The sequence below is a fragment of the Oncorhynchus clarkii genome, chromosome 1 (genome assembly GCF_045791955.1).
Source record: "Oncorhynchus clarkii lewisi isolate Uvic-CL-2024 chromosome 1, UVic_Ocla_1.0, whole genome shotgun sequence".
NCBI lineage: Eukaryota > Metazoa > Chordata > Actinopteri > Salmoniformes > Salmonidae > Oncorhynchus > Oncorhynchus clarkii.
Window position 1 is genome coordinate 85897058 of NC_092147.1, and position 26998 is coordinate 85924055.

At 46.8% G+C, this 26998-nt stretch overlaps 1 protein-coding gene across 1 annotated transcript in view; it reads left to right on the forward strand.

Moving 5' to 3' along the window:
- LOC139418099 (testican-2-like) overlaps positions 1–26998 on the forward strand; it is a 97428-nt gene that overhangs the window by 47078 nt on the left and 23352 nt on the right. Inside the window, exons 3-8 of the mRNA XM_071167285.1 lie at positions 14140–14260; positions 17769–17877; positions 21276–21390; positions 24669–24791; positions 26380–26471; positions 26663–26789. Of these exons, the coding sequence (XP_071023386.1) occupies positions 14140–14260; positions 17769–17877; positions 21276–21390; positions 24669–24791; positions 26380–26471; positions 26663–26789 (687 nt within the window). The remainder of the gene's footprint in view (positions 1–14139; positions 14261–17768; positions 17878–21275; positions 21391–24668; positions 24792–26379; positions 26472–26662; positions 26790–26998) is intronic.

A 26998-nucleotide genomic window follows, 5' to 3' on the forward strand; every position in this document is an offset into this window, starting at 1 on the left:
AAATAGATTAATTAGGCCCCAGTCTATGGATTTCACATGACTAGGCAGGGGCGCAGCTATTGGTGGGCATGGGAGGGCATAGACCCACCCAGTGGGGAGTCAGGCCCAGCCAATAAGAATTAGTTTTTTCACAAAAGGGGCTTTATTACAGACAGAAATTTATTACAGACAGAAATGCTCCTCAGTTTCATCAGCTGTCCAGGTGGCTGGTCTCAGACGATCCCGCAGGTGAAGAAGCCGGATGTGGAGGTCCTGGGCTGGCGTTGTTACACGTGGTCTGTGGTTGTGAGGCCGGTTGGACGTACTGGCAAATTCTCTAAAACGACGTTGGAGGCGGCTTATGGTAGAGAAATTAATATTAAATTATTGCACCTTGTGTAGTATTGTGTGACAAAACTGCACATTTTAGAGTGGCCTTTTATTGTCCCCAGCACAAGGTGCACATGTGTAATGATCAAGCTGTTTAATCAGCTTCTTGATGTGCCACACCTGTCAGGTGGATGGATTATCTTGGCAAAAGGAGAAAGGCTCACTAACAGGGATGAAAAAATTTGAGAGAAATAAGCTTTTTTTATTTCAGCTCATGGAACATGGTACCAACACTTAACATGCTGCGTTTATATTTTTGTTCGGTGTAGTTAGTCAGTAGAGTAAATTACAGGTTAAACCAGTCTTTTTCTCAAGGCAGATCAAGGAGCCAATACGTTCAACATTTGTTCAAAGCTACAGTGTACCGTTCCAAGGTGGAAAATGGTTAGCTTCTCTGTCGTAATGTGCTGCTAGCTTTCTGTCCCATCCAAGACACTGTAATGACCCTCAGACAGCCTTCAGTTAGGCAGCAGCGCCGACATCTAAATCACAGCACTTTAAAGGGCTGGAGGGGGGGGGATCTCGCTGAGTTTGTAAGGTCTTTTGTAATATCCAAGGGTACAACACTGTTCCACCTACCTTACCAGACGTTGCATTTCAACTGTCTTGTTCAATTTGTGATGAAGAGGATCCCCGAATCAATTTAGCTCTGTGGGATCGCTCCCACAAGGGGGGTGGCTAGCTGGGATGAATTAATGATATTCAAATGAAAGTTAGCGCCCACGTAGCTACAGGGACTTTTGTAATTATTTTTGTGTGTGGGGGGGGGGGGGGGGTCATACATTAGTTATTCCCTCTGTTATAGAAACAGATGACAAGGATTGCCTTTAACTCATCTTTACTCCTCTGAGGCAAAGTGAATGCCTTTTAAGTGAGGCAGAGTGGGTGTGGTGGTTGGGTACATCCCAAATGGCACCCTATTCCCTGTATAGCCCTGTGGGCCCTGGTCAAAAGTAGTGCACTACAAAAGGAATAGGGTGCCATTTGGGATGCATTTATAGTGTGATACAACAGACCCCCTACTCTGACCCCTCGTTAGAATCGCAACACGTTCATCTTCAGAGCCGTCCCACTGGGTACACGACACAACAGACCCCCTACTCTGACCCCTCGTTAGAATCACAACACGTTCATCTTCAGAGCCGTCCCACTGGGTACACGACACAACAGACCCCCTACTCTGACCCCTCGTTAGAATCACAACACGTTCATCTTCAGTGCCTTCCCACTGGGTACACGTTGGTTGAATCAACATTGTTTCCACGTCATTTCAATGAAATGAACCAACGTGTGTGTTTATCACCCACATCTACAGTTTATCACCCACATCTCCAGTTTATCACCCACACCTCCAGTTTATCACCCACATGTCCAGTTTATCACCCACACCTCCAGTTTATCACCCACATCTCCAGTTTATCACCCACATCTCCAGTTTATCACCCACACCTCCAGTTTATCACCCACACCTCCAGTTTATCACCTACATCTCCAGTTTATCACCCACACCTCCAGTTTATCACCCACATGTCCAGTTTATCACCTACACCTCCAGTTTATCACCCACATCTACAGTTTATCACCGATATCTCCAGTTTATCACCCACATCTCCAGTTTATCACCCACACCTACAGTTTATCACCGATATCTCCATACAGTACAAAGAAACACACCAGTACAGTAGCACCAGTATAGTAGCACCAGTACAGTATAGTAGCACCAGTACAGTAGTACCAGTACAGTACAGTAGCACCAGTACAGTAGCACCAGTACAGTAGCACCAGTACAGCAGCACCAGTACAGTATAGTAGCACCAGTACAGTACAGTAGCACCAGTACAGTAGCACCAGTACAGTATAGTAGCACCAGTACAGTACAGTAGCACCAGTACAGTAGCACCAGTACAGTATAGTAGCACCAGTACAGTACAGTAGCACCAGTACAGTAGCACCAGTACAGTAGTACCAATACAGTACAGTATCACCAGTACAGTATAGTAGCACCAGTACAGCAGCACCAGTACAGTACAGTAGCTACAGTACAGTAGCACCAGTACAGTATAGTAGCACCAGTACAGTACAGTAGCACCAGTACAGCAGCACCAGTACAGTACAGTAGCACCAGTACAGTACAGTAGCACCAGTACAGTATAGTAACACCAGTACAGTACAGTAGCATCAGTACAGTAGCACCAGTACAGTACAGTAGCACCAGTACAGTACAGTAGCACCAGTACAGTATAGTAACACCAGTACAGTACAGTAGCATCAGTACAGTACAGTAGCATCAGTACAGTAGCACCAGTACAGTACAGTAGCACCAGTACAGTATAGTAACACCAGTACAGTACAGTAGCACCAGTACAGTACAGTAGCACCAGTACAGTACAGTAGCACCAGTACAGTACAGTAGCACCAGTACAGTATAGTAACACCAGTACAGTACAGTAGCATCAGTACAGTAGCACCAGATGTCACTCAACATATTCCTTCTGTCCATCGCTCAGTTGATTTCCTATAGCTAATTGATAATGATGTTGTATCGATAATGACATTGTAACGATAATGATAATGATACTTCAATGATAATGACGCTGAAATGATAATGACCCTGTAATGATAATGAGGCTGTAATGATACAGAAATTATAATGATGTTGTATTGTCTCATACACCAGATAGGTCCAGTGTCTTCTTTTACAAGGTCAGCCATAGTAGTACGGCGCCCCTGGAGCCAATTAGGAGCCAATTAGGAGCCAATTAGGAGCCAATTAGGAGCTTGGGTGTTCGAACCAGACAACTTTCTGTTAATGGCGCAATGCTCTCAACACCAGGCTACCTGACACCCTTTATACCTCTGTTTCCCCTCCTGGCTTGTGATGCTTTACTCACAGCCCCCTCTCTCCTGTACTGTAGCCCCCTCTCTCCTGTACTGTTGCTCTCTCTCACCTGTACTGTAGCTCTCTCTCTCCTGTGCTGTAGCTCTCTCTCCTGTACTGTAGCTCTCTTTCCTGTACTGTAGCTCTCTCTCCTGTACTGTAGCTCTCTCTCCTGTACTGTAGCTCTCTCTCTCCTGTACTGTAGCTCTCTCTCTCCTGTGCTGTAGCTCTCTCTCTCCTGTACTGTAGCTCTCTTTCCTGTACTGTAGCTCTCTCTCCTGTACTGTAGCTCTCTCTCCTGTACTGTAGCTCTCTCTCCTGTACTGTAGCTCTCTCTCCTGTACTGTAGCTCTCTCTCGCTCCTGTACTGTAGCTCTCTCTCTCTCCTGTACTGTAGCTCTTTCTTTCCTGTACTGTAGCTCTCTCTCTCATGTACTGTAGCTCTCTCTCTCCTGTACTGTAGCTCTCTCTCTCCTGTACTGTAGCTCTCTCTCTCCTGTACTGTAGCTCTCTCTCCTGTACTGTAGCTCTCTCTCCTGTACAGTAGCTCTCTCTCCTGTACTGTAGCTCCCTCTCTCCTGTACTGTAGCTCTTTCTCTCCTGTACTGTAGCTCTTTCTCTCCTGTACTGTAGCTCTCTCTCTCCTGTACCGTAGCTCTCTCTCTCTCCTGTACTGTAGCTCTCTCTCTCCTGTACTGTAGCTCTCTCTCTCCTGTACTGTAGCTCTCTCTCTCCTGTACTGTAGCTCTCTCCTGTACTGTAGCTCTCTCTCCTGTACTGTAGCTATCTCTCTCCTGTACTGTAGCTCTCTCTCCTGTACTGTAGCTCTCTCTCTCCTGTACTGTAGCTCTCTCTCTCCTGTACTGCAGCTCTCTCTCCTGTACTGTAACCCTCTCTCTCCTGTACTGTAGCTCTCTCTCTCCTGTACTGTAGCTCTCTCTCTCCTGTACTGTAGCTCTCTCTCTCCTGTACTCTAGCTCTCTCTCTCCTGTACTGTAGCTCTCTCTCTCCTGTACTGTAGCTCTCTCTCTCTCCTGTACTGTAGCGCTCTCTCCTGTACTGTAGCTCTCTCTCCTGTACTGTAGCTCTCTCTCTCCTGTACTGTAGCTCTCTCTCCTGTACTGCAGCTCTCTCTCCTGTACTGTAACCCTCTCTCTTCTGTACTGTAGCTCTCTTTCTCTCCTGTACTGTAGCTCTCTCTCTTGTGCTGTAGCCCTCTCTCTCCTGTACTGTAGCTCTCTCTCTCTCTCCTGTACTGTAGCAATCTCTCCTGTACTGTAGCTCTCTCTCTCCTGTACTGTAACCCTCTCTCTTGTACTGTATACAACTGGCACCCTATTCCCTGTATACAACTGGCACCCTATTTCCTGTATACAACTGGCACCCTATTCCCACTATTCAACTGGCACCCTATTCCCTGTATACAACTGGCACCCTATTCCCTGTATGCAACTGGCACCCTATTCCCTGTAAACAACTGGCACCCTATTCCCTGTATTCAACTGGCACCCTATTCCCACTATTCAACTGGCACCCTATTCCCTGTATACAACTGGCAACCTATTCCCACTATACAACTGGCAACCTATTCCCACTATACAACTGGCACCCTATTCCCACTATACAACTGGCACCCTATTCCCACTATTCAACTGGCACCCTATTCCCACTATTCAACTGGCACCCTATTCCCTGTATACAACTGGCAACCTATTCCCACTATACAACTGGCAACCTATTCCCACTATTCAACTGGCACCCTATTCCCACTATTCAACTGGCACCCTATTCCCTGTATACAACTGGCAACCTATTCCCACTATACAACTGGCACCCTATTCCCTGTATACAACTGGCACCCTATTCCCACTATTCAACTGGCACCCTATTCCCTGTATACAACTGGCACCCTATTCCCTGTATACAACTGGCACCCTATTCCCTGTATACAACTGGCACCCTATTCCCTGTATACAACTGGCACCCTATTCCCACTATACAACTGGCACCCTATTCCATGTATTTATCTGGCACCCTATTCCATGTATTATCTGGCACCATATTCCCTGTATTTATCTGGCACCCTATTCCTTGTATACAACTGACACCCTATTCCATCTGGCACCCTATTCCATGTATACAACTGGCACCATATTCCATGTATTTATCTGGCACCCTATTCCAGCTATTCAACTGGCACCCTATTCCATGTATTTATCTGGCACCCTATTCCATCTGGCACCCTATTCCATGTATACAACTGGCACCCTATTCCTTGTATACAGTTCCTTCATTCAGACTTTCTACACATTTTGTTGTGTTACAGTCTGATTTTAAAATCGTTTCAATTGTGATGTTTAGGCACTGGCTTACACACAATACCCCATAATGTCAAAGTGGAATTATGATTAAAAAGAAATGTACAATTTAGTGAAAAGCTGAAATGTCTTGAGTCAATACGTATTCAACCCCTTTGTCATGGCAAGCCTCAATAAGTTCAGGAGTAAAAATGTAATTAACAAGTCACACAATAAGTTGCATTGACACACTCTGTGTGCAATAATAGTGCTTAACATCATTTTTTATGACTACCTCGTCTCTCTCCCCCAAAACATACAATTATCTGTAAGGTCGAGCAGTGAATTTCAAACAGATTCAACCACAAAGACCAGGGAGGTTTTCCAGTGACTCACAATGAAGGGCTCCTATTGGTAGATGGGAGGAAAAAAAGAAGCAGACATTGAAATCTCTTTTGAACATGGTGAAGTTATTCATTACACTTTGGATGGTGTATCAATACACCCAGTCAATATAAAGATACAGGCCTCCTTCCTAACTCAGTTGCCGGAGAGAAAGGAAACCGCTCAGAGATTTCACCATGAGGTCAATGGTGACTTTAAAACTGTTACAGAGTTTCATGGCTGTGACGGGAGAAAACTGAGGATGGATTTAACAACATTGTAGTTACTCCACAATACTAACCTAAATGACAGAGTGAAAAGAAGGCAGCTTGTGCAGAATAAAAATATTTGAAAACATGCATCCTGTTTGCAACAAACACACTAAAGTAATACTGCAACAAAATATATCACTAGTCACTTTAAACAATGCTACCTAATATAATGTTTACATACCCTACATTATTCATCTCATATGTATATGTATATACTGTACTCTATATCATCTACTGCATCTTTATGTAATACATGTATCACTAGCCACTTTAACTATGCCACTTTGTTTACATACTCATCTCATATGTATATACTGCACTCAATACCATCTACTGTATCTTGCCTATGCCGCCTATGCCGCTCTGTACCATCACTCATTCATATATCTTTATGTACATATTCTTTATCCCCTTACACTTGTGTGTATAAGGTAGTAGTTTTGGAATTGTTAGCTAGATTACTTGTTGGTTATTACTGCATTGTCGGAACTAGAAGCACAAGCATTTCGCTACACTCGCATTAACATCTGCTAACCATGTGCTGCTAACCATGTGTATGTGACAAATAAAATTTGATTTGATTTGGAATGTGGCAAAATAATTCACTATTCACACAAAGGGTTGTGTTTGGGGCAAATCGAATACAACATATTACTGAGTACCACTCTCCATATTTTCAAGCATAAGGGTGGCTACATCATGTTATGGGTATGCTTGTAGACGTTAAGGACTGGGTGGTTTTTCAGGATAAAAAATAAACAGAATGGAGCTAAGCACTGACAAAATCCTAGAGGAAAACCTGGTTCAGTCTGCTTTCCACCAGACACTGGGAGATTAATTTACCTTTCAGCAGGACAATAACCTAAAACTCAAGGCCAAATCTACTAACCAAGGAGACAGTGAATGTTCCTGAGTGGCCGAGTTACAGTTTTTACTTAAATCTGCTTGAAAATATATGGCAAGACCTAAAAATGGTTGTCGAGCAATGATCAACAACCAATTTGACAGAGATTGAATAATTGTTTAAAGAATAATGGGCAAATGTTGCACAATCCAGGTGTGGAAAGCTCTTAAAGACTTACCCAGAAAGACCCAGGTGTGGAAAGCTCTTAGAGACTCACCCAGAAAGACTCACAGCTGTAATCACTGCCAAGGTGATTCTAACATGTATTGACTCAGGGAGTTGAATACTTATCTAATCAAGATATATTAGTGTTTTATTTTTCATGAATTTTTTTACACATTTTTCTTCCACTTTGACATTACAGAGTATTTTGTGTAGATTGTTGATTTAAAAAAAAAAAAAATTTATCTCACTTTGTAACATAACAAAATGTGGAAAAGGTCAAGGGGTGTGAAATCTTTTTGAAGGTACTGTGGTGCACTACTGTTGACCAGGGCCCAGCTCTGTTGACTACTGTTGACCAGGGCCCAGCTCTGTTGACTACTGTTGACCAGGGCCCAGCTCTGTTGACTACTGTTGACCAGGGCCCAGCTCTGTTGACTACTGTTGACCAGGGCCCAGTTCTGTTGACTACTGTTGACCAGGGCCCAGCTCTGTTGACTACTGTTGACCAGGGCCCAGCTCTGTTGACTACTGTTGACCAGGGCCCAGCTCTGTTGACTACTGTTGACCAGGGCCCAGCTCTGTTGACTACTGTTGACCAGGGCCCAGCTCTGTTGACTACTGTTGACCAGGGCCCAGCTCTGTTGACTACTGTTGACCAGGGCCCAGCTCTGTTGACTACTGTTGACCAGGGCCCAGCTCTGTTGACTACTGTTGACCAGGGCCCAGCTCTGTTGACTACTGTTGACCAGGGCCCAGCTCTGTTGACTACTGTTGACCAGGGCCCAGCTCTGTTGACTACTGTTGACCAGGGCCCAGTTCTGTTGACTACTGTTGACCAGGGCCCACCTCTGTTGACTACTGTTGACCAGGGCCCAGCTCTGTTGACTACTGTCGACCAGGGCCCAGCTCTGTTGACTACTGTTGACCAGGGCCCAGCTCTGTTGACTACTGTTGACCAGGGCCCAGCTCTGTTGACTACTGTTGACCAGGGCCCAGCTCTGTTGACTACTGTTGACCAGGGCCCAGTTCTGTTGACTACTGTTGACCAGGGCCCAGCTCTGTTGACTACTGTTGACCAGGGCCCAGTTCTGTTGACTACTGTTGACCAGGGCCCAGCTCTGTTGACTACTGTTGACCAGGGAGGGCCCAGTTCTGTTGACTACTGTTGACCAGGGCCCAGCTCTGTTGACTACTGTTGACCAGGGCCCAGTTATGTTGACTACTGTTGACCAGGGAGGGCCCAGCTCTGTTGACTACTGTTGACCAGGGCCCAGCTCTGTTGACTACTGTTGACCAGGGCCCAGTTCTGTTGACCACTGTTGACCAGGGCCCAGTTCTGTTGACTACTGTTGACCAGGGAGGGCCCAGTTCTGTTGACTACTGTTGACCAGGGCCCAGCTCTGTTGACTACTGTTGACCAGGGCCCAGTTCTGTTGACTACTGTTGACCAGGGAGGGCCCAGTTCTGTTGACTACTGTTGACCAGGGCCCAGCTCTGTTGACTACTGTTGACCAGGGCCCAGTTCTGTTGACTGTGTTGCCTGTTGACTACAAAGCAGCTGCTAGAAGCTGACTCAGGATTTGACAGCTTCAATTTGCCTCAACGAGCCTCCTAAACACCTTTCTGCCAACGTATTGAGGGAATCGATGAGACAGCCTGGCGTGACATCCCCTCTCTTACTGATACTGGCAGGTGACCATTGACTCTAGGGTTGCATCCCAAATGGCACCCTAGACCTTTTATAGTGCACTACTTTAACCAGAGAGAGCTCTGTGCTCTCTCTGGTTAAAAGTAACGCACTATAATGGTAATTTGGTCCCTTAGTGCAAGCGAGGTTGGCAATGAACCATTCAACCTGCTGTGGAGGGAGGGAAGGAGGGAGGGAGGGGGTCGACAGAAAGAGAGAGGAACAGAGAGAGGGAACGATAATGAGAGAGAGGGAACGATAACGAGAGAGAAGTTGTTGTGTCTTTGGCATCATTAAAGTGAAGACTTATTTTATCAAATCAATTCTCTGTAATTATTATTACGTGATTAAACTAATCATGTAAATGTAATTAACTAGGAAGTCGGGGCACCAAGGAAAAACTTCAGATTTACGGGAGTTGTAGCGATGAGACAAGACAGTAACTACTAACAATTGGATACCATGAAATTGGGGAGTAAAAGGGGGTAAAATTAAAAAATTATAACAAAATAAATAAAATAAAAACAGTTTAAAATCACATTACATAATTTCACAAATAGTTTCATCTTCACTCATTCATTTTAAACAATAATTAGATGCAAATTTCATAACGGAGACTCTTGTATAAACAGAGTTATGGTAATGTGGCTGTATTGTCTCTCAGGAGGTCACAAACATTAGACAAAACGGACTGGTCGTAGCTCGATTCTCCGACTGTTTACACACTCTCCAAAACATGGATATTGTTCAGTTCTCAAGTTCTGTGAGGTAGAAGAAGTTCCTTTGTTCTACTGTGAAACCCTCTCTCTATACTGCATGGCCGGGGTGGGAAGAGAGTCTCCTCCAGGAATTTATGACCTGAGATAACAGAACCTGGGTGTAGGGGGAAGAAAGAGGTGGTGAGAAAGAGAGAGTTGGTTCTTGCTATATCCAAAGAGGGCCACGTCATGACAATAGGAATGGAGAGAGAGTGAGAGGAACAGAGAGATGTAACGATTGTGAGAGAGAGAGAGGAACAGTGAGAGAGAAAGAGAAACAGAGAGAGAGGGAACGATAATGAGATAGGTAAAGAGAGAAAGAGGAACAGAGAGAGAGGAAATGATAATGAGAGAGATGGGAATAGAGAGAGAGAGAAAGCAGACGTGTCAAATTCTTACCAAAATACCATATGACAGACCAAGTACACATCCTAATTGATAAACAAACCGAAGCAAAGGCAAAGTCTTCACATGCTTTGTTGATTTTCAAAAAAGCTTTTAACTTAATTTGGCATGAATGAATTGATGGGAAGTGGAGTTGGGAGTTGGGGGAAACATACAATATTTTAAAATCAATGTACACAAGCAACAAGCAACAGTTAAAATTGGCAATAAACACACAGATTTCTTTCCTCATAGCCGTGGGGTGAGACAGGGATGCAGTTTGAGCCCCACCCTCTTCAACATATATATCAATAAATTGGCGAGGGCACTAGAACAGTCTGCAGCACCTGGCCTCACCCTACTGGACTCTAAAGTCAAATGTCTACTGTTTGCTGATGATCTGGTGCTTCTGTCCCCAACCAAGGAGGGCCTACAGCAGCATCTATATATTCTGCACTGATTCTGTTAGACATGGGCCCTGACAGTAAATCTCAGTAAGACAAAAATCAATCTGGTCAGAGATACTGTAATCAGAGAGATACCCAATCAATCCTGTTAGAGATCCTGGTAATCAGACATACCCAATCAATCCTGTCAGATATACTGGTAATCAGAGAGATACCCAATCAATCCTGTCAGAGATACTGGTAATCAGATAAATACCCAATCAATTCTGTCAGAGATACTGGTAATCAGAGAAATACCCAATCAATCATCTCAGAGATACTGCTAATCAGAGAGATACCCAATCAATCCTGTCAGATATACTGGTATTCAGAGAAATACCCAATTGCTTTGGATAATAGCGTCTGGAAAGTGGCAGGTATTGTTATATTATTTAGGTGAAATGTATTTGCTTGGTTGTTTCTTACTATTATATCAGGCAGTCTGTAAAATATAAGCACTGTCTGTCTAGAGACACAAAAAAACAGCTGTTATATCAGACAGTCTGTAAAATATAATCCCGGTCTGTCTAGAGACACTAGAAAACAGCTGTTATATCAGACAGTCTGTAAAATATAAGCCCTGTCTGTCTAGAGACACTAGAAAACAGCTGTTATGTCAGACAGTCTGTAAAACAGAAGCCCTGTCTGTCTAGAGACACCAGAACAGCTGTTATATCAGACAGTCTGTAAAACAGAAGCCCTGTCTGTCTAGAGATACCAGAGAACAGCTGTTATATCAGACAGTCTGTAAAACAGAAGCCCTGTCTGTCTAGAGACACCAGAACAGCTGTTATATCAGACAGTCTGTAAAACAGTCACTCTGTCTATCTAGAGACACCAGAGAGACACCCTTGTAGAGCTGACAATAACATTCAGTTTTGACTCACTGCAGTAAGTCAAAATACACTACATGATCAGAAGTATGTGGACACCTGTTCAACGAACATCTCCTTCCTAAATCATGGGCATTAATATGGAGTTGCCCCCCCCCCCCTTTGCTGCTATAACAGCCTCCACTCTTCTGGGAAGGCTTTCCACTAGATGTTGGAACGTTGCTGCTATAACAGCCTCCACTCCTCTGGGAAGGCTTTCCACTAGATGTTGGAACGTTGCTGCTATAACAGCCTCCACTCTTCTGGGAAGGCTTTCCACTAGATGTTGGAACGTTGCTGCTATAACAGCCTCCACTCTTCTGGGAAGGCTTTCCACTAGATGTTGGAACGTTGCTGCTATAACAGCCTCCACTCTTTTGGGAAGGCTTTCCACTAGATGTTGGAACATTGTTGCTATAACAGCCTCCACTCTTTTGGGAAGGCTTTCCACTAGATGTTGGAACATTGTTGCTATAACAGCCTCCACTCTTCTGGGAAGGCTTTCCACTAGATGTTGGAACGTTGCTGCTATAACAGCCTCCACTCTTTTGGGAAGGCTTTCCACTAGATGTTGGAACATTGCTGCCTCCACTCTTTTGGGAAGGCTTTCCACTAGATGTTGGAACGCTGCTGCTCAAGCACATTAGTGAGGTCGGAGAAACTGATGTTGGGTGATGAGGTCTGGCTCGCAGTCGGCGTTCCAATTCATCCCAAAGGTGTTGAATGGGGTTGAGGTCAGGGCTCTGTGCAGGTCAGTCAAGTTCAATTTCTGTATGGACCTTCAATTTCTGTATGGACCTTGCTTTGTGCATGCTGAAACAGGAAAGGGGTCTTCCCCAAACTGTTCACTGGAACTAAGGGGCCCGAACCCTGAAAAACAGCCCCAGACCATTATTCTTTTTACCTTGTCAACTCGGGGGTTTGAACGTGCAACCTTTTGGTTACTAGTCCAACACTCTAACCACTAGGCTACCCTGCCGCCCCCGGCGATGTGTCATACCTGCTATGTATCATACCTGCTACGTATATTACCTGCTGTGTATCATACCTGCTGTGTATCATACCTGCTATTGTCTCTCCAGCCGTTGTGCCCTTGAACAAGGCCCTTAACTCCTAAAACTGGAGATCTGCAGCATCTGTGTTTCTCTGGGGTTAAAAATCTACTAAATCATTTATATGACCAGAATATGAACTTTGATTTCCTTCTTCTTCTTCTTCTTCTTTATTTTTCTCTCCTCCACCTCCTCCACCTCCTCCTCCTCCACCTCCCCCTCCTCCTCCTCCTCCACCTCCTCCTCCTCCACCTCCACCTCCCCCTCCACCTCCCCCTCCTCCTCCTCCTCCACCTCCTCCTCCTCCACCTCCACCTCCCCCTCCTCCTCCACCTCCACCTCCCCCTCCACCTCCCCCTCCTCCTCCTCCTCCACCTCCTCCTCCTCCACCTCCCCCTCCTCCTCCTCCTCCACCTCCTCCTCCTCCACCTCCCCCTCCTCCTCCCCCTCCTCCTCCTCCCCCTCCTCCTCCTCCTCCACCTCCCCCTCCTCCACCTCCCCCTCCTCCTCCTCCTCCACCTCCACCTCCCCCTCCTCCTCCTCCTCCTCCACCTCCTCCTCCTCCTCCCCCTCCACCTCCCCCTCCTCCTCCACCTCCTCCTCCTCCTCCTCCACCTCCTCCACCTCCACCTCCTCCTCCTCCTCCTCTTCCACCTCCCCCTCCTCCTCCACCTCCTCCTCCTCCTCCTCCACCTCCTCCTCCTCCTCCCCCACCTCCTCCTCCTCCTCCTCCACCTCCTCCTCCTCCTCCTCCACCTCCCCCTCCACCTCCCCCTCCTCCTCCACCTCCTCCTCCTCCTCCACCTCCTCCACCTCCACCTCCTCCTCCTCCTCCTCTTCCACCTCCCCCTCCTCCTCCACCTCCTCCTCCTCCTCCTCCACCTCCTCCTCCTCCACCTCCTCCTCCTCCTCCTCCTCCTCCTCCACCTCCTCCACCTCCACCTCCTCCTCCTCCTCCTCTTCCACCTCCCCCTCCTCCTCCACCTCCTCCTCCTCCTCCTCCACCTCCTCCTCCTCCTCCTCCACCTCCTCCACCTCCACCTCCTCCTCCTCCTCCTCTTCCACCTCCCCCTCCTCCTCCACCTCCTCCTCCTCCTCCTCCACCTCCTCCTCCTCCACCTCCTCCTCCTCCTCCTCCACCTCCTCCTCCTCCACCTCCACCTCCTCCTCTTCCACCTCCCCCTCCTCCTCCACCTCCTCCTCCTCCTCCTCCTCCTCCTCCTCCACCTCCTCCTCCTCCTCCCCCTCCACCTCCCCCTCCTCCTCCACCTCCTCCTCCTCCTCCTCCACCTCCTCCACCTCCACCTCCTCCTCCTCTTCCACCTCCCCCTCCTCCTCCACCTCCTCCTCCTCCTCCTCCACCTCCTCCTCCTCCACCTCCACCTCCTCCTCCTCCTCCTCTTCCACCTCCCCCTCCTCCACCTCCTCCTCCCCCTCCTCCTCCTCCTCCCCCTCCTCCCCCTCCTCTTCCACCTCCCCCTCCTCCACCTCCCCCTCCTCCTCCTCCTCCTCCTCCTCTTCTTCCTCCTCCTCCTCCTCTTCTTCCTCCTCCTCCTCCACCTCCCCCTCCTCCTCCTCCTCCTCCTCCTCTTCGTCCTCCTCCTCCTCCTCCTCCTCCTCTTCTTCCTCCTCCTCCTCCACCTCCCCCTCCTCCTCCTCCTCTTCTTCCAGCTGTGGACACCACCAAGGATCCGTGCCAGAAGGTGAAGTGTAGCCGCCACAAGATCTGTGTTACCCAGGGTTACCAGAGAGCAACGTGTGTCAATGTCAACCGGAAGAAGCTGGAGCACAGGTGGGTGTTCAACCAATCAATGAATCAATCACTCAGAGATTCACAGGCAGAGTCATCTGGTGGTGGTGGGGGGGAGGAGTCTGCATATCATTAGTCCTGGAGGGAAAACTGTGCTCACCAGGGGAACTTATTCCGCGGTGTTATCGTTGACAGCAGGCGTCTGTCAGCATGTCTTCTGAACAGCAGCGCTATTGATTACATCGCTGTCGTCGTGCCAACGTGCTGTTTGTCTGTAAGCCCTGAATGATGTCATTTCGACTAGAACATTCCTGCTGTGCCATGATTAATTAAAAAGGTATAGGCTGCATCCCAAACAGCTCCTTGTATTTCCTTTATTGTGCACTACTATTGACCATAGGGTTCTCCTCAAAAGTAGTGCACTTTGTAGGGAGTAGGTTTTCCATTTGGGATGCAGGCACAAAAATGCACACACACACACACGCACGCATGCACGCACACACACATACACACACACATACACACACACACGCACGCACACACACACACGCGCACACACACGCACGCACGCACGCTCGCGCACACACACACACGCACACATACACACACACACGCACGCACACACACACACGCGCACACACACACGCACGCACGCTCGCGCACACACACACACGCACGCACGCACACACACACACAAACGCACACGCACACACACACACACACACAAACACACACGCACACACACACACACACACACACACAATAAGCAGGTAGAGTATCTCTCTTGGGTGTTATTTAGAGATACCATGACGTTTATAGATAATCCTTTACCCAGTAGACTAGAGACACCATGATGTTTATAGATGAACCTTTACCCCAGTAGACTAGAGACACCATGATGTTTATAGATAATCCTTTACCCAGTAGACTAGAGACACCATGATGTTTATAGATGAACCTTTACCCCAGTAGACTAGAGACACCATGATGTTTATAGATGAACCTTTACCCCAGTAGACTAGAGACACCATGATGTTTATAGATGAACCTTTACCCCAGTAGACTAGAGACACCATGATGTTTATAGATTAACCTTTACCCAGTAGACTAGAGACACCATGATGTTTATAGATGAACCTTCACCCCAGTAGACTAGAGACACCATGATGTTTATAGTTGAACCTTTACCCAGTAGACTAGAGACACCATGATGTTTATAGATGACCCAGTAGACTAGAGACACCATGATGTTTATAGATAAACCTTTACCCCAGTAGACTAGAGACACCATGATGTTTATAGTTGAACCTTTACCCAGTAGACTAGAGACACCATGATGTTTATAGATGACCCTTTACCCCAGTAGACTAGAGACACCATGATGTTTATAGATGACCCAGTAGACTAGAGACACCATGATGTTTATAGATGAACCTTTACCCAGTAGACTAGAGACACCATGATGTTTATAGATAATCCTTTACCCCAGTAGACTAGAGACACCATGATGTTTATAGATAATCCTTTACCCAGTAGACTAGAGACACCATGATGGTTATAGATGAACCTTTACCCCAGTAGACTAGAGACACCATGATGTTTATAGATAAACCTTCACCCCAGTAGACTAGAGACACCATGATGTTTACAGATGACCCAGTAGACTAGAGACACCATGATGTTTATAGATGACCCAGTAGACTAGAGACACCATGATGTTTATAGATGACCCAGTAGACTAGAGACACCATGATGTTTATAGATGACCCAGTAGACTAGAGACACCATGATGTTTATAGATGAACCTTTACCCAGTAGACTAGAGACACCATGATGGTTATAGATGAACCTTTACCCCAGTAGACTAGAGACACCATGATGTTTATAGTTGAACCTTTACCCAGTAGACTAGAGACACCATGATGTTTATAGATGAACCTTTACCCCAGTAGACTAGAGACACCATTATGTTTATAGATGATCCTTTACCCCAGTAGACTAGAGACACTATGATGTTTATAGATGATCCTTTACCCCAGTAGACTAGAGACACCATGATGTTTATATATAATCCTTTACCCAGTAGACTAGAGACACCATAATGTTTATAGATAATCCTTTACCCAGTAGACTAGAGACACCATGATGGTTATAGATGAACCTTTACCCCAGTAGACTAGAGACACCATGATGTTTATAGATAATCCTTTACCCAGTAGACTAGAGACACCATGATGGTTATAGATGAACCTTTACCCCAGTAGACTAGAGACACCATGATGTTTATAGTTGAACCTTTACCCAGTAGACTAGAGACACCATGATGTTTATAGATGAACCTTTACCCCAGTAGACTAGAGACACCATGATGTTTATAGATAATCCTTTACCCAGTAGACTAGAGACACCATGATGTTTATAGATGAACCTTTACCCAGTAGACTAGAGACACCATGATGTTTATAGATGACCCAGTAGACTAGAGACACCATGATGTTTATAGATGACCCAGTAGACTAGAGACACCATGATGTTTACAGATGACCCCAGTAGACTAGAGACACCATGATGTTTATAGATGACCCAGTAGACTAGAGACACCATGATGTTTACAGATGACCCAGTAGACTAGAGACACCATGATGTTTACAGATGATCCTTTGGGATATTATTATAATTTATGAAACGTTTTGATCTAAGACCTAGCCTCTGAACCTCAGGCTTTCAAGACCAAATTTAAAGGACGGCACCGCAATAATTAAATAACACTACAACCATGGTAGCCATGGTAACACAATGCACTACCGATGTCTATCTCTGGTATCGTTATATATCTGCTTCTCGTGGGACGGCAGGGTAGCCTAGTGGTAAGAGCGTTGGACTAGTAACCGGAAGTTTGCAAGTTCAAATCCCCCGAGCTGACAAGGTACAAATCGGTCGTTCTGCCCCTGAACAAGGCAGTTAACCCACTGTTCCTAGGCCGTCATTGAAAATAAGAATTTGTTCTTAACTGACTTGCCTAGTTCAATAAAGGTAAAATAAACAGAAATAGTGGCAGGAACAAACGTAATCGGAAAAAGGCGTGTTAACAGATTGAAACATTATTCCCTGCGAAGGCTATATGCAGCGACAGCAAGACATTCATCTTTCTCAATAAACAGCTTCATATTTTTGACGCTACCCTTGAGATGAGGGAGCAGCAGTGGTGTGGAAGGAAGGGTTATAAGCACCAACACAGCCATGCTAACTGCTAACCCTGCTCAGCATCATTAAGTAAGAGGCCCTGCTAATGCTACTGCTAATGCTACTGCTAATGCTACTGCTAATGCTACTGCGAATGCTAATGTAGAGTACAGGAAGCTATTGGGGTTTGTTTTTGGAAGTGGATATGCTGCTCACTAAGTAAGAAGATGAGCAAGTCAAGCAGAGTCAAGTTGACGTAGTTTAAATTTTGTTAATCTTATGTCCTCCCTTTGTGATTGTTTAGAAGTTGTATTACAGGAGTTATTATAGATATGTCTGTTAACTCATCTCCGTTTTTCCTCTGTAGAAGCAGACAGCCTGTAGAGCTGATGCCTCATGAGAACACCTGTAAGCCCTGCCCTGTGGTTGCTGCCTCCCCTGTGTGTGGTACGGATAAACACAACTACGCCTCTCAGGTACTAACATACCTCCTCTTTCTCTCAATTCAATTATTACTCCCTGTCCCCCTCTCTCCCACCCTCTCTCTCTCCTCCTCATTCTCCCTCTCTCCCCGTCTCTCTCCCCCTCTCTCTCTCCGCCTCTCTCTCGTCTCCCCTATCTCTCTCCCCCTCTCTCTCCTCTCTCTGTCAATTCAATTCTCCCTCTCTCCCCCCTCTCTCTCTCCGCCCCTCTCTCTCATCTCCCCTCTCTCTCTCTCCGCCCCTCTCTCATCTCTCCCTGTATATCTCTCTCGTCTCTCCCTGTATATCTCGTCTCTCCCTGTATATCTCGTCTCTCCCTGTATATCTCTCTCGTCTCTCCCTGTATATCTCGTCTCTCCCTGTATATCTCGTCTCTCCCTGTATATCTCTCTCGTCTCTCCCTGTATATCTCTCTCATCACTCCCTGTATATCTCTCTCGTCTCTCCCTGTATATATCGTCTCTCCCTGTATATCTCTCTCGTCTCTCCCTGTAAATCTCTCTCGTCTCTCCCTGTATATCTCGTCTCTCCCTGTATATCTCTCTCATCTCTCCCTGTATATCTCATCTCTCCCTGTATATCTCTCTCGTCTCTCCCTGTATATCTCTCTCATCTCTCCCTGTATATCTCATCTCTCCCTGTATATCTCTCTCATCTCTCCCTGTATATCTCTCTCCTCTCTCTCTCCCTCCTCTCTCACTCTCTTTCCCTCCCCCTCCTCTCTCCCTCCCACTCTCTTTCCTCTCTCCCTCCTCTCTTCCTCCTTTCTCCTGCCTGTCTCCCTCCTCTCTCCATCCTCTCTCCTAATTTTCTCTGTCTTTCACTCTCTCCTCTCTATTTTTCTCTCTCCAGCTTCTCTCTCCTCTCTCCTCTCTCCTCTCTCCTGCCTCTGTCCCTCCTCTGTCATTTGAATGAGCAATCTGTTTTTCTGCGGTCACCCCCATAAATATTTTATCGGCATTCAAGATTACCCTGTTCAACTCAGGCAAGCCTGGACCTGGCACAGCTTCTCTCTCTCTCTACTCTCTACTCTCTCCTCTCTCTCTCTACTCTCTACTCTCTACTCTCTACTCTCTCCTCTCTACTCTCTCTCTCTACTCTCTCCTCTCTACTCTCTACTCTCTCTCTCTCTACTCTCTCTCTCTACTCTTTCCTCTTTCTCTCTACTCTCTACTCTCTCCTCTCTCTCTCTCTCTCTCTCTCTCTACTCTCTCCTCTCTCTCTCTCTCTCTACTCTCTACTCTCTCCTCTCTCTCTCTACTCTCTACTCTCTACTCTCTCTCTATTCTCTACTCTCTACTCTCTCTCTACTCTCTACTCTCTCCTCTCTCTCTACTCTCTCCTCTCTAATCTCTCTCTCTACTCTCTCTCTCTCCTCTCTCCTCTCTACTCTCTACTCTCTACTCTCTCCTCTCTCTCTCTCCTCTCTACTCTCTTTCTCTCCCTATTTCTCTCCCCCATCTCTCTCTCTCCTCTCTCCTCTCTACTCTCTACTCTCTCTCTCTACTCTCTCCTCTCTACTCTCTCTTTATCTCTCTCTCTCTCTCTCTGCTGCAGGTGAAAAGCAAGAGTGCTACTGTTGTAAATACACATTAAGCTGTGTGTGTGTGTTACTGTGTGTGTGTGTGTTCATACGTGTGTGTGTGTTCCTGTGTGTGTGTGTTCCTGTGTGTGTGTGTTCCTGTGTGTGTGTGTGTGTGTTCCTGTGTGTGTGTGTGTGTGTGTGTGTGTGTGTGTTCATACGTGTGTGTGTTCCTGTGTGTGTGTTCCTGTGTGTGTGTGTGTGTGTGTGTGTGTGTGTGTGTGTGTGTGTGTGTGTGTGTGTGTGTGTGTGTGTGTGTGTGTGTGTGTGTGTGTGTGTGTGTTTGTGTGTGTGTGTGTGTGTGTGTATGCATGCATGTGTTTCTGTGTTTTTGTGTGTATGTCATTTTAAAATGACGATTAGCTCTGTGCTCTTGTCTCTGATTAATATATACAATATATGCAAAGTATGTGGACACCCCTTCAAATGAGCTATTTCAGCCACACCCATTGCTGACAGGTGTATAAAATTGAGCACGCAGCCATGCAATCTCCATAGACAAACATTGGCAGTAGAATGGCCTTACTGAAGAGCTCAGTGACTTTCAATGTGGCATCATCATAGGATGCCACCTTTCCAACAAGTCAGTTCTTCATATTTCTGCCCTGCTAGAGCCGCCTCGGTCAACTGTAAGGGCTGTTATTGTGAAGGTGAAACATCTAGGAGCAACAACGGCTCAGCCGCAAAGTGGTAGGCCACACAAGCTCACAGAACGGGACCACCGAGTGCTGTAGTGTGTAAAATCATCTGTTCTCGGTTGCAAAAATCACTACCGAGTTCCAAACTGCCTCTGGAAGCAACGTCAGCACAAGAACTGTTCGTTGATAGCTTCATGAAATGGGTTTCCGTGGCCGAGTAGCTGCACACAAGCCTATGATCACCATGCTCAATGCCAAGTGATGGCTAGAGTGGTGTAAAGCTCACCGCCATTGGACTCCAGAGAACGCAGTGGAAATGCGTTCTCTGGAGTGATGAATCACGCTTCACAATTTGGCCGTCCAAACAGATGAATCTGGGTTTGACGGATGCCAGGAGAACGCTACCTGCCCGAATGCACAGTTCCAACACAGAGTCCTGACCTCGACCCCATCGAACACCTTTGGGATGAGTTGGAACACCGACTGTGAACCAGGCCTAATCACCCAACATCAGTGTCAGACCTCACTAATGCAGTTGGTGTGTAGATTTGTACTGTTGTTGAACTGCAGTGTAATCTCTCTCTCTCTCCCTCTTGCTTTATCCTCTCTCTCTTTCTCTCCTCTCTCCCTGTTCTCTCTCTCTCTCTCTCTCTCTCTCTCTCTCTCTCTCTCTCTCTCTCTCTCTCTCTCCTCTCTCCCCCCTTCTATCTCTCTCTCTCTCTCTCTCTCTCTCTCTCTCCTCTCTCCCCCTTCTATCTCTCTCTCTCTCTCTCTCTCTCTCTCTCTTTCTCTCCTCTCTCCCTGTTCTCTCTCTCTCTCTGTCTCTCTTTCTCTCCTCTCTCCCCCCTTCTATCTCTCTCTCTTTCTCTCCTCTCTCCCCCTTCTATCTATCTCTCTCTCCCTCTCCTTTCTCCCCCCCTCTCTCTCTCTCTCTCTCTCTCTCTTTCTCTCCTCTCTCCCCCCTTCTATCTCTCTCTCTCTTTCTCTCCTCTCTCCCCCGTTCTATCTCTCTCTCCCTCTCCTTTCTCCCCCTTCTCTCTCTCTCTCTCTCTTTCTCTCCTCTCTCCCCCCTTCTATCTCTCTCTCTCTTTCTCTCCTCTCTCCCCCGTTCTATCTCTCTCTCTCTCTCTCTCTCTCTCCCCCCCCCCCCCCTCTCTCTCTCTCTCCTCCAGTGTAAGTTGGAGCAGCAGGGCTGTTTAACAGGGAAGGATCTGAGTGTGAAATGCCAGGGCATGTGCCCCTGTGCCACCGCTGCCGCCCCCATCACAGAGACAGAGGACAAACACGGCAAGTACACACACACAAACTCGCACGGAGTGTGTGTGGTCCTGTCAGTGTGTGTTGTTCTGTCAGTGTGTGTTGTCCTGTCAGTGTGTGTTGTTCTGTCAGTGTGTGTGTTGTTCTGTCAGGGTGTGTGTTGTTCTGTCAGTGTGTGTTGTTCTGTCAGTGTGTGTTGTTCTGTCAGTGTGTGTTGTTCTGTCAGTGTGTGTGTTGTTCTGTCAGTGTGTGTTGTTCTGTCAGTGTGTGTTGTTCTGTCAGTGTGTGTTGTTCTGTCAGGGTGTGTGTTGTTCTGTCAGTGTGTGTTGTTCTGTCAGTGTGTGTTGTTCTGTCAGTGTGTGTGTTGTTCTGTCAGTGTGTGTTGTTCTGTCAGGGTGTGTTGTTCTGTCAGAGTGTGTGATGTTGTTCTGTCAGTGTGTGTTGTTCTGTCAGTGTGTGTTGTTCTGTCAGCATGTGTTGTTCTGTCAGTCTGTGTGTTGTTCTGTCAGGGTGTGTTGTTCTGTCAGTGTGTGTGTTGTTCTGTCAGTGTGTGTTGTTCTGTCAGTGTGTGTTGTTCTGTCAGCATGTGTTGTTCTGTCAGTGTGTGTGTTGTTCTGTCAGTGTGTGTGTTGTTCTGTCAGCATGTGTTGTTCTGTCAGTGTGTGTGTTGTTCTGTCAGTGTGTGTTGTTCTGTCAGTGTGTGTGTTGTTCTGTCAGTGTGTGTTGTTCTGTCAGTGTGTGTTGTTCTGTCAGTGTGTGTTGTTCTGTCAGGGTGTGTGTTGTTCTGTCAGTGTGTGTTGTTCTGTCAGTGTGTGTGTTGTTCTGTCAGTGTGTGTTGTTCTGTCAGGGTGTGTTGTTCTGTCAGTGTGTGTGTTGTTCTGTCAGTGTGTGTTGTTCTGTCAGTGTGTGTTGTTCTGTCAGCATGTGTTGTTCTGTCAGTGTGTGTGTTGTTCTGTCAGTGTGTGTTGTTCTGTCAGGGTGTGTTGTTCTGTCAGTGTGTGTTGTTCTGTCAGTGTGTGTTGTTCTGTCAGCATGTGTTGTTCTGTCAGTGTGTGTGTTGTTCTGTCAGTGTGTGTGTTGTTCTGTTAGTGTGTGTGTTGTTCTGTCAGTGTGTGTGTTGTTCTGTCAGTGTGTGTTGTTCTGTCAGTGTGTGTGTTGTTCTGTCAGCATGTGTTGTTCTGTCAGTGTGTGTTGTTCTGTCAGTGTGTGTGTTGTTCTGTCAGTGTGTGTTGTTCTGTCAGTGTGTGTTGTTCTGTCAGTGTGTGTTGTTCTGTCAGTGTCGTCTGCGTGTCAAGGTCTCTAGCTATTTGACAGACAGCCGCCTGAGATAGCTAGCTGCCAACGGATGACAACATCAATTGAACGTAGCTGTTTCGTAATGGGATATGACTGAGGCCTAATGATGTGTTATTCTACGGGAGAGGATACCTTTTTCCTCCCTCACCCCCTTCCTCACACAGCAGCTGTCTCTCGTTGAGATCAAAACAAGTCCATCTGAGAGACTGGGGTTAGCAGGTAGGCTAGCAGTGGTCTGATTGAAAAGTCTCTGTGAGTGAAATAGTCTTTCCGTCATGATGCCGTTGGTTATTTAGAGTGGGCAGATATCACGATATCCAGACACACCATTGATTGTCCGTGACTCCTGGTCGTGTGGAAATGCCAGTAGATGCAAACAGTTGTTCGTCTCAGTGTCTACTGGTACAGCAAGTTGTTGATGTCTACATTAGCTAGTTGGACTCAGTGAGACCTGTCCTACTGTATGGTAGTTGGGGACTCAGTGATACCTGTCCTACTGTATGGTAGTTAGGGACTCGGTGAGACCTGTCCTACTGTATGGTAGTTAGGGACTCGGTGAGACCTGTCCTACTGTATGGTAGTTAGGGACTCAGTGAGACCTGTCCTACTGTATGGTAGTTAGGGACTCGGTGAGACCTGTCCTACTGTATGGTAGTTAGGGACTCGGTGAGACCTGTCCTACTGTATGGTAGTTAGGGACTCGGTGAGACCTGTCCTACTGTATGGTAGTTAGGGACTCGGTGAGACATGTCCTACTGTATGGTAGTTAGGGACTCAGTGAGACCTGTCCTACTGTATGGTAGTGGTGGACTCGGTGAGACCTGTCCTACTGTATGGTAGTTGTGGACTCAGTGAGACCTGTCCTACTGTATGGTAGTTAGGGACTCGGTGAGACCTGTCCTACTGTATGGTAGTTAGGGACTCGGTGAGACCTGTCCTACTGTATGGTAGTTAGGGACTCAGTGAGACATGTCCTACTGTATGGTAGTTGTGGACTCGGTGAGACCTGTCCTACTGTATGGTAGTTAGGGACTCGGTGAGACCTGTCCTACTGTATGGTAGTTGGGGACTCAGTGAGACCTGTCCTACTGTATGGTAGTTGTGGACTCAGTGAGACCTGTCCTACTGTATGGTAGTTAGGGACTCGGTGAGACCTGTCCTACTGTATGGTAGTTAGGGACTCAGTGAGACCTGTCCTACTGTATGGTAGTTAGGGACTCAGTGAGACCTGTCCTACTGTATGGTAGTTAGGGACTCGGTGAGACCTGTCCTACTGTATGGTAGTTAGGGACTCAGTGAGACCTGTCCTACTGTATGGTAGTTAGGGACTCGGTGAGACCTGTCCTACTGTATGGTAGTTGGGGACTTGGTGAGACCTGTCCTACTGTATGGTAGTTAGGGACTCGGTGAGACCTGTCCTACTGTATGGTAGTTGTGGACTCGGTGAGACCTGTCCTACTGTATGGTAGTTAGGGACTCAGTGAGACCTGTCCTACTGTATGGTAGTTAGGGACTCAGTGAGACCTGTCCTACTGTATGGTAGTTGGGGACTCAGTGAGACCTGTCCTACTGTATGGTAGTTAGGGACTCAGTGAGACCTGTCCTACTGTATGGTAGTTGTGGACTCGTGTGTGTGTGTGTGAGAGAGTGTGAGTGTGTCAGTGTCTGTGTCTGTGTCTGTGTCTGTGTCTCTGTCTGTCTGTCTGTCTGTCTGTCTGTCTGTCTGTCTGTCTGTCTGTCTCTTTCTGTCTCTTTCTGTCTCTGTCTTTCTCTCTGTGTCGCTCTCTGTGTCTGTCTGTCTGTCTGTCTGTCTGTCTGTCTGTCTGTCTGTCTGTCTGTCTGTCTGTCTGTCTGTCTGTCTGTGTGTGTGTGTGTGTGTGTGTGTGTGTGTGTGTGTGTGTGTGTGTGTGTGTGTGTGTGTGTGTGTCTGTGTCTGTGTCTGTGTCTGTGTGTGTGTGTGTGTGTGTGTGTGTTATGTTATGAACTGTAGGGTTTCCCTTTCTTTCCCTCAGCAGAGAGCTGTACCGGGCAGGACCTGGCAGACCTTGGAGACCGCCTCAGAGACTGGTTCCAACTGCTCCATGGAAACGCCAAGCAGAACAACTCAGGCAAGCCTGGACCTGGCACCGCCTCAGGTGAGTGTGTTTGTGTGTCCCTGGAGCTGGCACCGCCTCTGTCTCTCTTTCTCCCTCTATCTGTCCTCTATTCTCTCTCTCGCTCTCTCTCTCTCTCTCTCTCTCTCCTCTACTATCTCTCTCTCCTCTCTATCTCTCTCTCTCTCTCCCCTCTACTCTCTCTCTTTCTCCCTCTATCTCTCCTCTACACTCTCTCCTCTACTCTCTCTCTCTCTCTCTCCTCTCTCTCTCTCTCACTCTCTCACTCTTCTCTCTCTCTCTCTCTCTCTCTCTCTCTCACTCTCTCACTCTTCTCTCTCTCTCTCTCCTCTCTCTCTCTCCTCTACTCTCTCTCGTCTCTCTCTCTCTCTCTCTCTCTCTCTCTCATTCCTCTCTCTCTCCTCTCTTCCAGTACACTCCTTTATGCTCTGATTGACAGCTGACATCTCAGTTATGACAGTCCCGTAATGAAATCTTCACCCAATATAGAGCTATACACAAAGTAGCACCTTCCTGTCTGAGTTGCAATGTGTTTGAAAGTCATCAGTGTCACAGACAGACCGTATTGAATTCAACTCAGTACCACGTTGTATCATGCGAAAAGTAAAGGGAGATTTAATATTGGTTTCCTACGTGGCCCTCAAGCTGAAAATAACAAACAAAACATGGTGCGGATGGCAATACAGAAGGGTCTCCTCACAGAGACACCCTCTCAAATGTTCTCCCAGACCCAGAACCCAGGAGGGCTGAAGCCCCACCCCATAGTAGAGGGAGGAGAGACAGGGAACAGAGAGAGAACAGCGTGACATCACAACAACATGACAGCACAGCAACATGACAGCACAGCAACATGACATCACAGCAACATGACATCACAGCAACATGACATCAAAACAACGTGACATCACAGCAACATGGCATCACAGCAACAAGACATCACAGCAACATGGCATCAAAACAACGTGACATCACAGCAACATGGCATCACAGCAACAAGACATCACAGCAACATGACATCACAGCAACATGACATCACAACATCATGACATCACAAAGCTCCCATTCACACAACTCCTGAAGAATAACAGATCAGGGTGAAACATAGAACTGTACATGGATGAAATATGGATTATGACACTGGCCAGTATAATAAAGGATAAACACAATAAACATTCATACATCCACTCTGTCATTCTCAGCCCTCCCGTCTAGAGACAGCAGGAGAGGAGGAGAGACAGGAGAGACAGGGAACAGAGAGAGAACAGCGTGACATCACAACAACATGACAGCACAAGTGAAGGCCTGTGAAAGGCCTCCTTTAAAATGCCTTATGTGGCAGTAGGCAGGAAGAGGAGAAGTGAAGTGAATCACATTCACAATCAAGTCATTTCCTTGTATTTGTTTAGCCAGGATAGTCCCCTCAGTAACACCTGCCACTGTTTTCCAGGGAGTCCTGGGCTCCGTAAACTAAATCACATTTAGTTTCAACTTGGTCTTTTGTTTTGATTTAATTGACCTGGGATTTGATTTGACCTTGATTTGATGTGTCTTGAAAGACATCTCGTAAAATAAAATGTATAATTATTATGTGCATGTTTTCTCTCCTCAGTCCTGGACAAGAGCCTGGTGGCCAGCTGTAAGGATTCCATAGGCTGGATGTTCTCGAAGCTGGATACTAATACTGACCTGTATCTGGACCAGGTAACTTTGTCTTGTCTGATAGTCCTTTCATTTGTTTTACCACGGAGGACCACTTTGAAAACAAGTGTTTTAATGAATACTTTCAGGTGTTATCTTTCTGGGATCAGATTGCTCATCTCGTTTGACATGTACAGTACGTGATATGTGTTATTTTCACACCAAATAAATGTAAAAATACATTTTAATTTCAGGCCGAGCTGGCAGCTATCAACCTGGACAAGTATGAGGTGTGCATCCGCCCCTTCTTCAACTCCTGTGACGGCTACAAGGATGGGAGGGTATCCACCGCAGAGTGGTGCCTCTGCTTCTGGAGGGAAAGTGAGTTACTGACTGACTGACTGACAAACCCAGGGTTCTGCTTCTGGAGGGAAAGTGAGTTACTGACTGACTGACTGACTGACTGACTGACTGGCTGGCTGACTGACCCAGGGTTCTGCTTCTGGAAGGAAAGTGAGTTACTGACTGACTGACTGACTGAATGACTGACTGACTGGCTGGCTGACTGACTGGCTGACTGACCCAGGGTT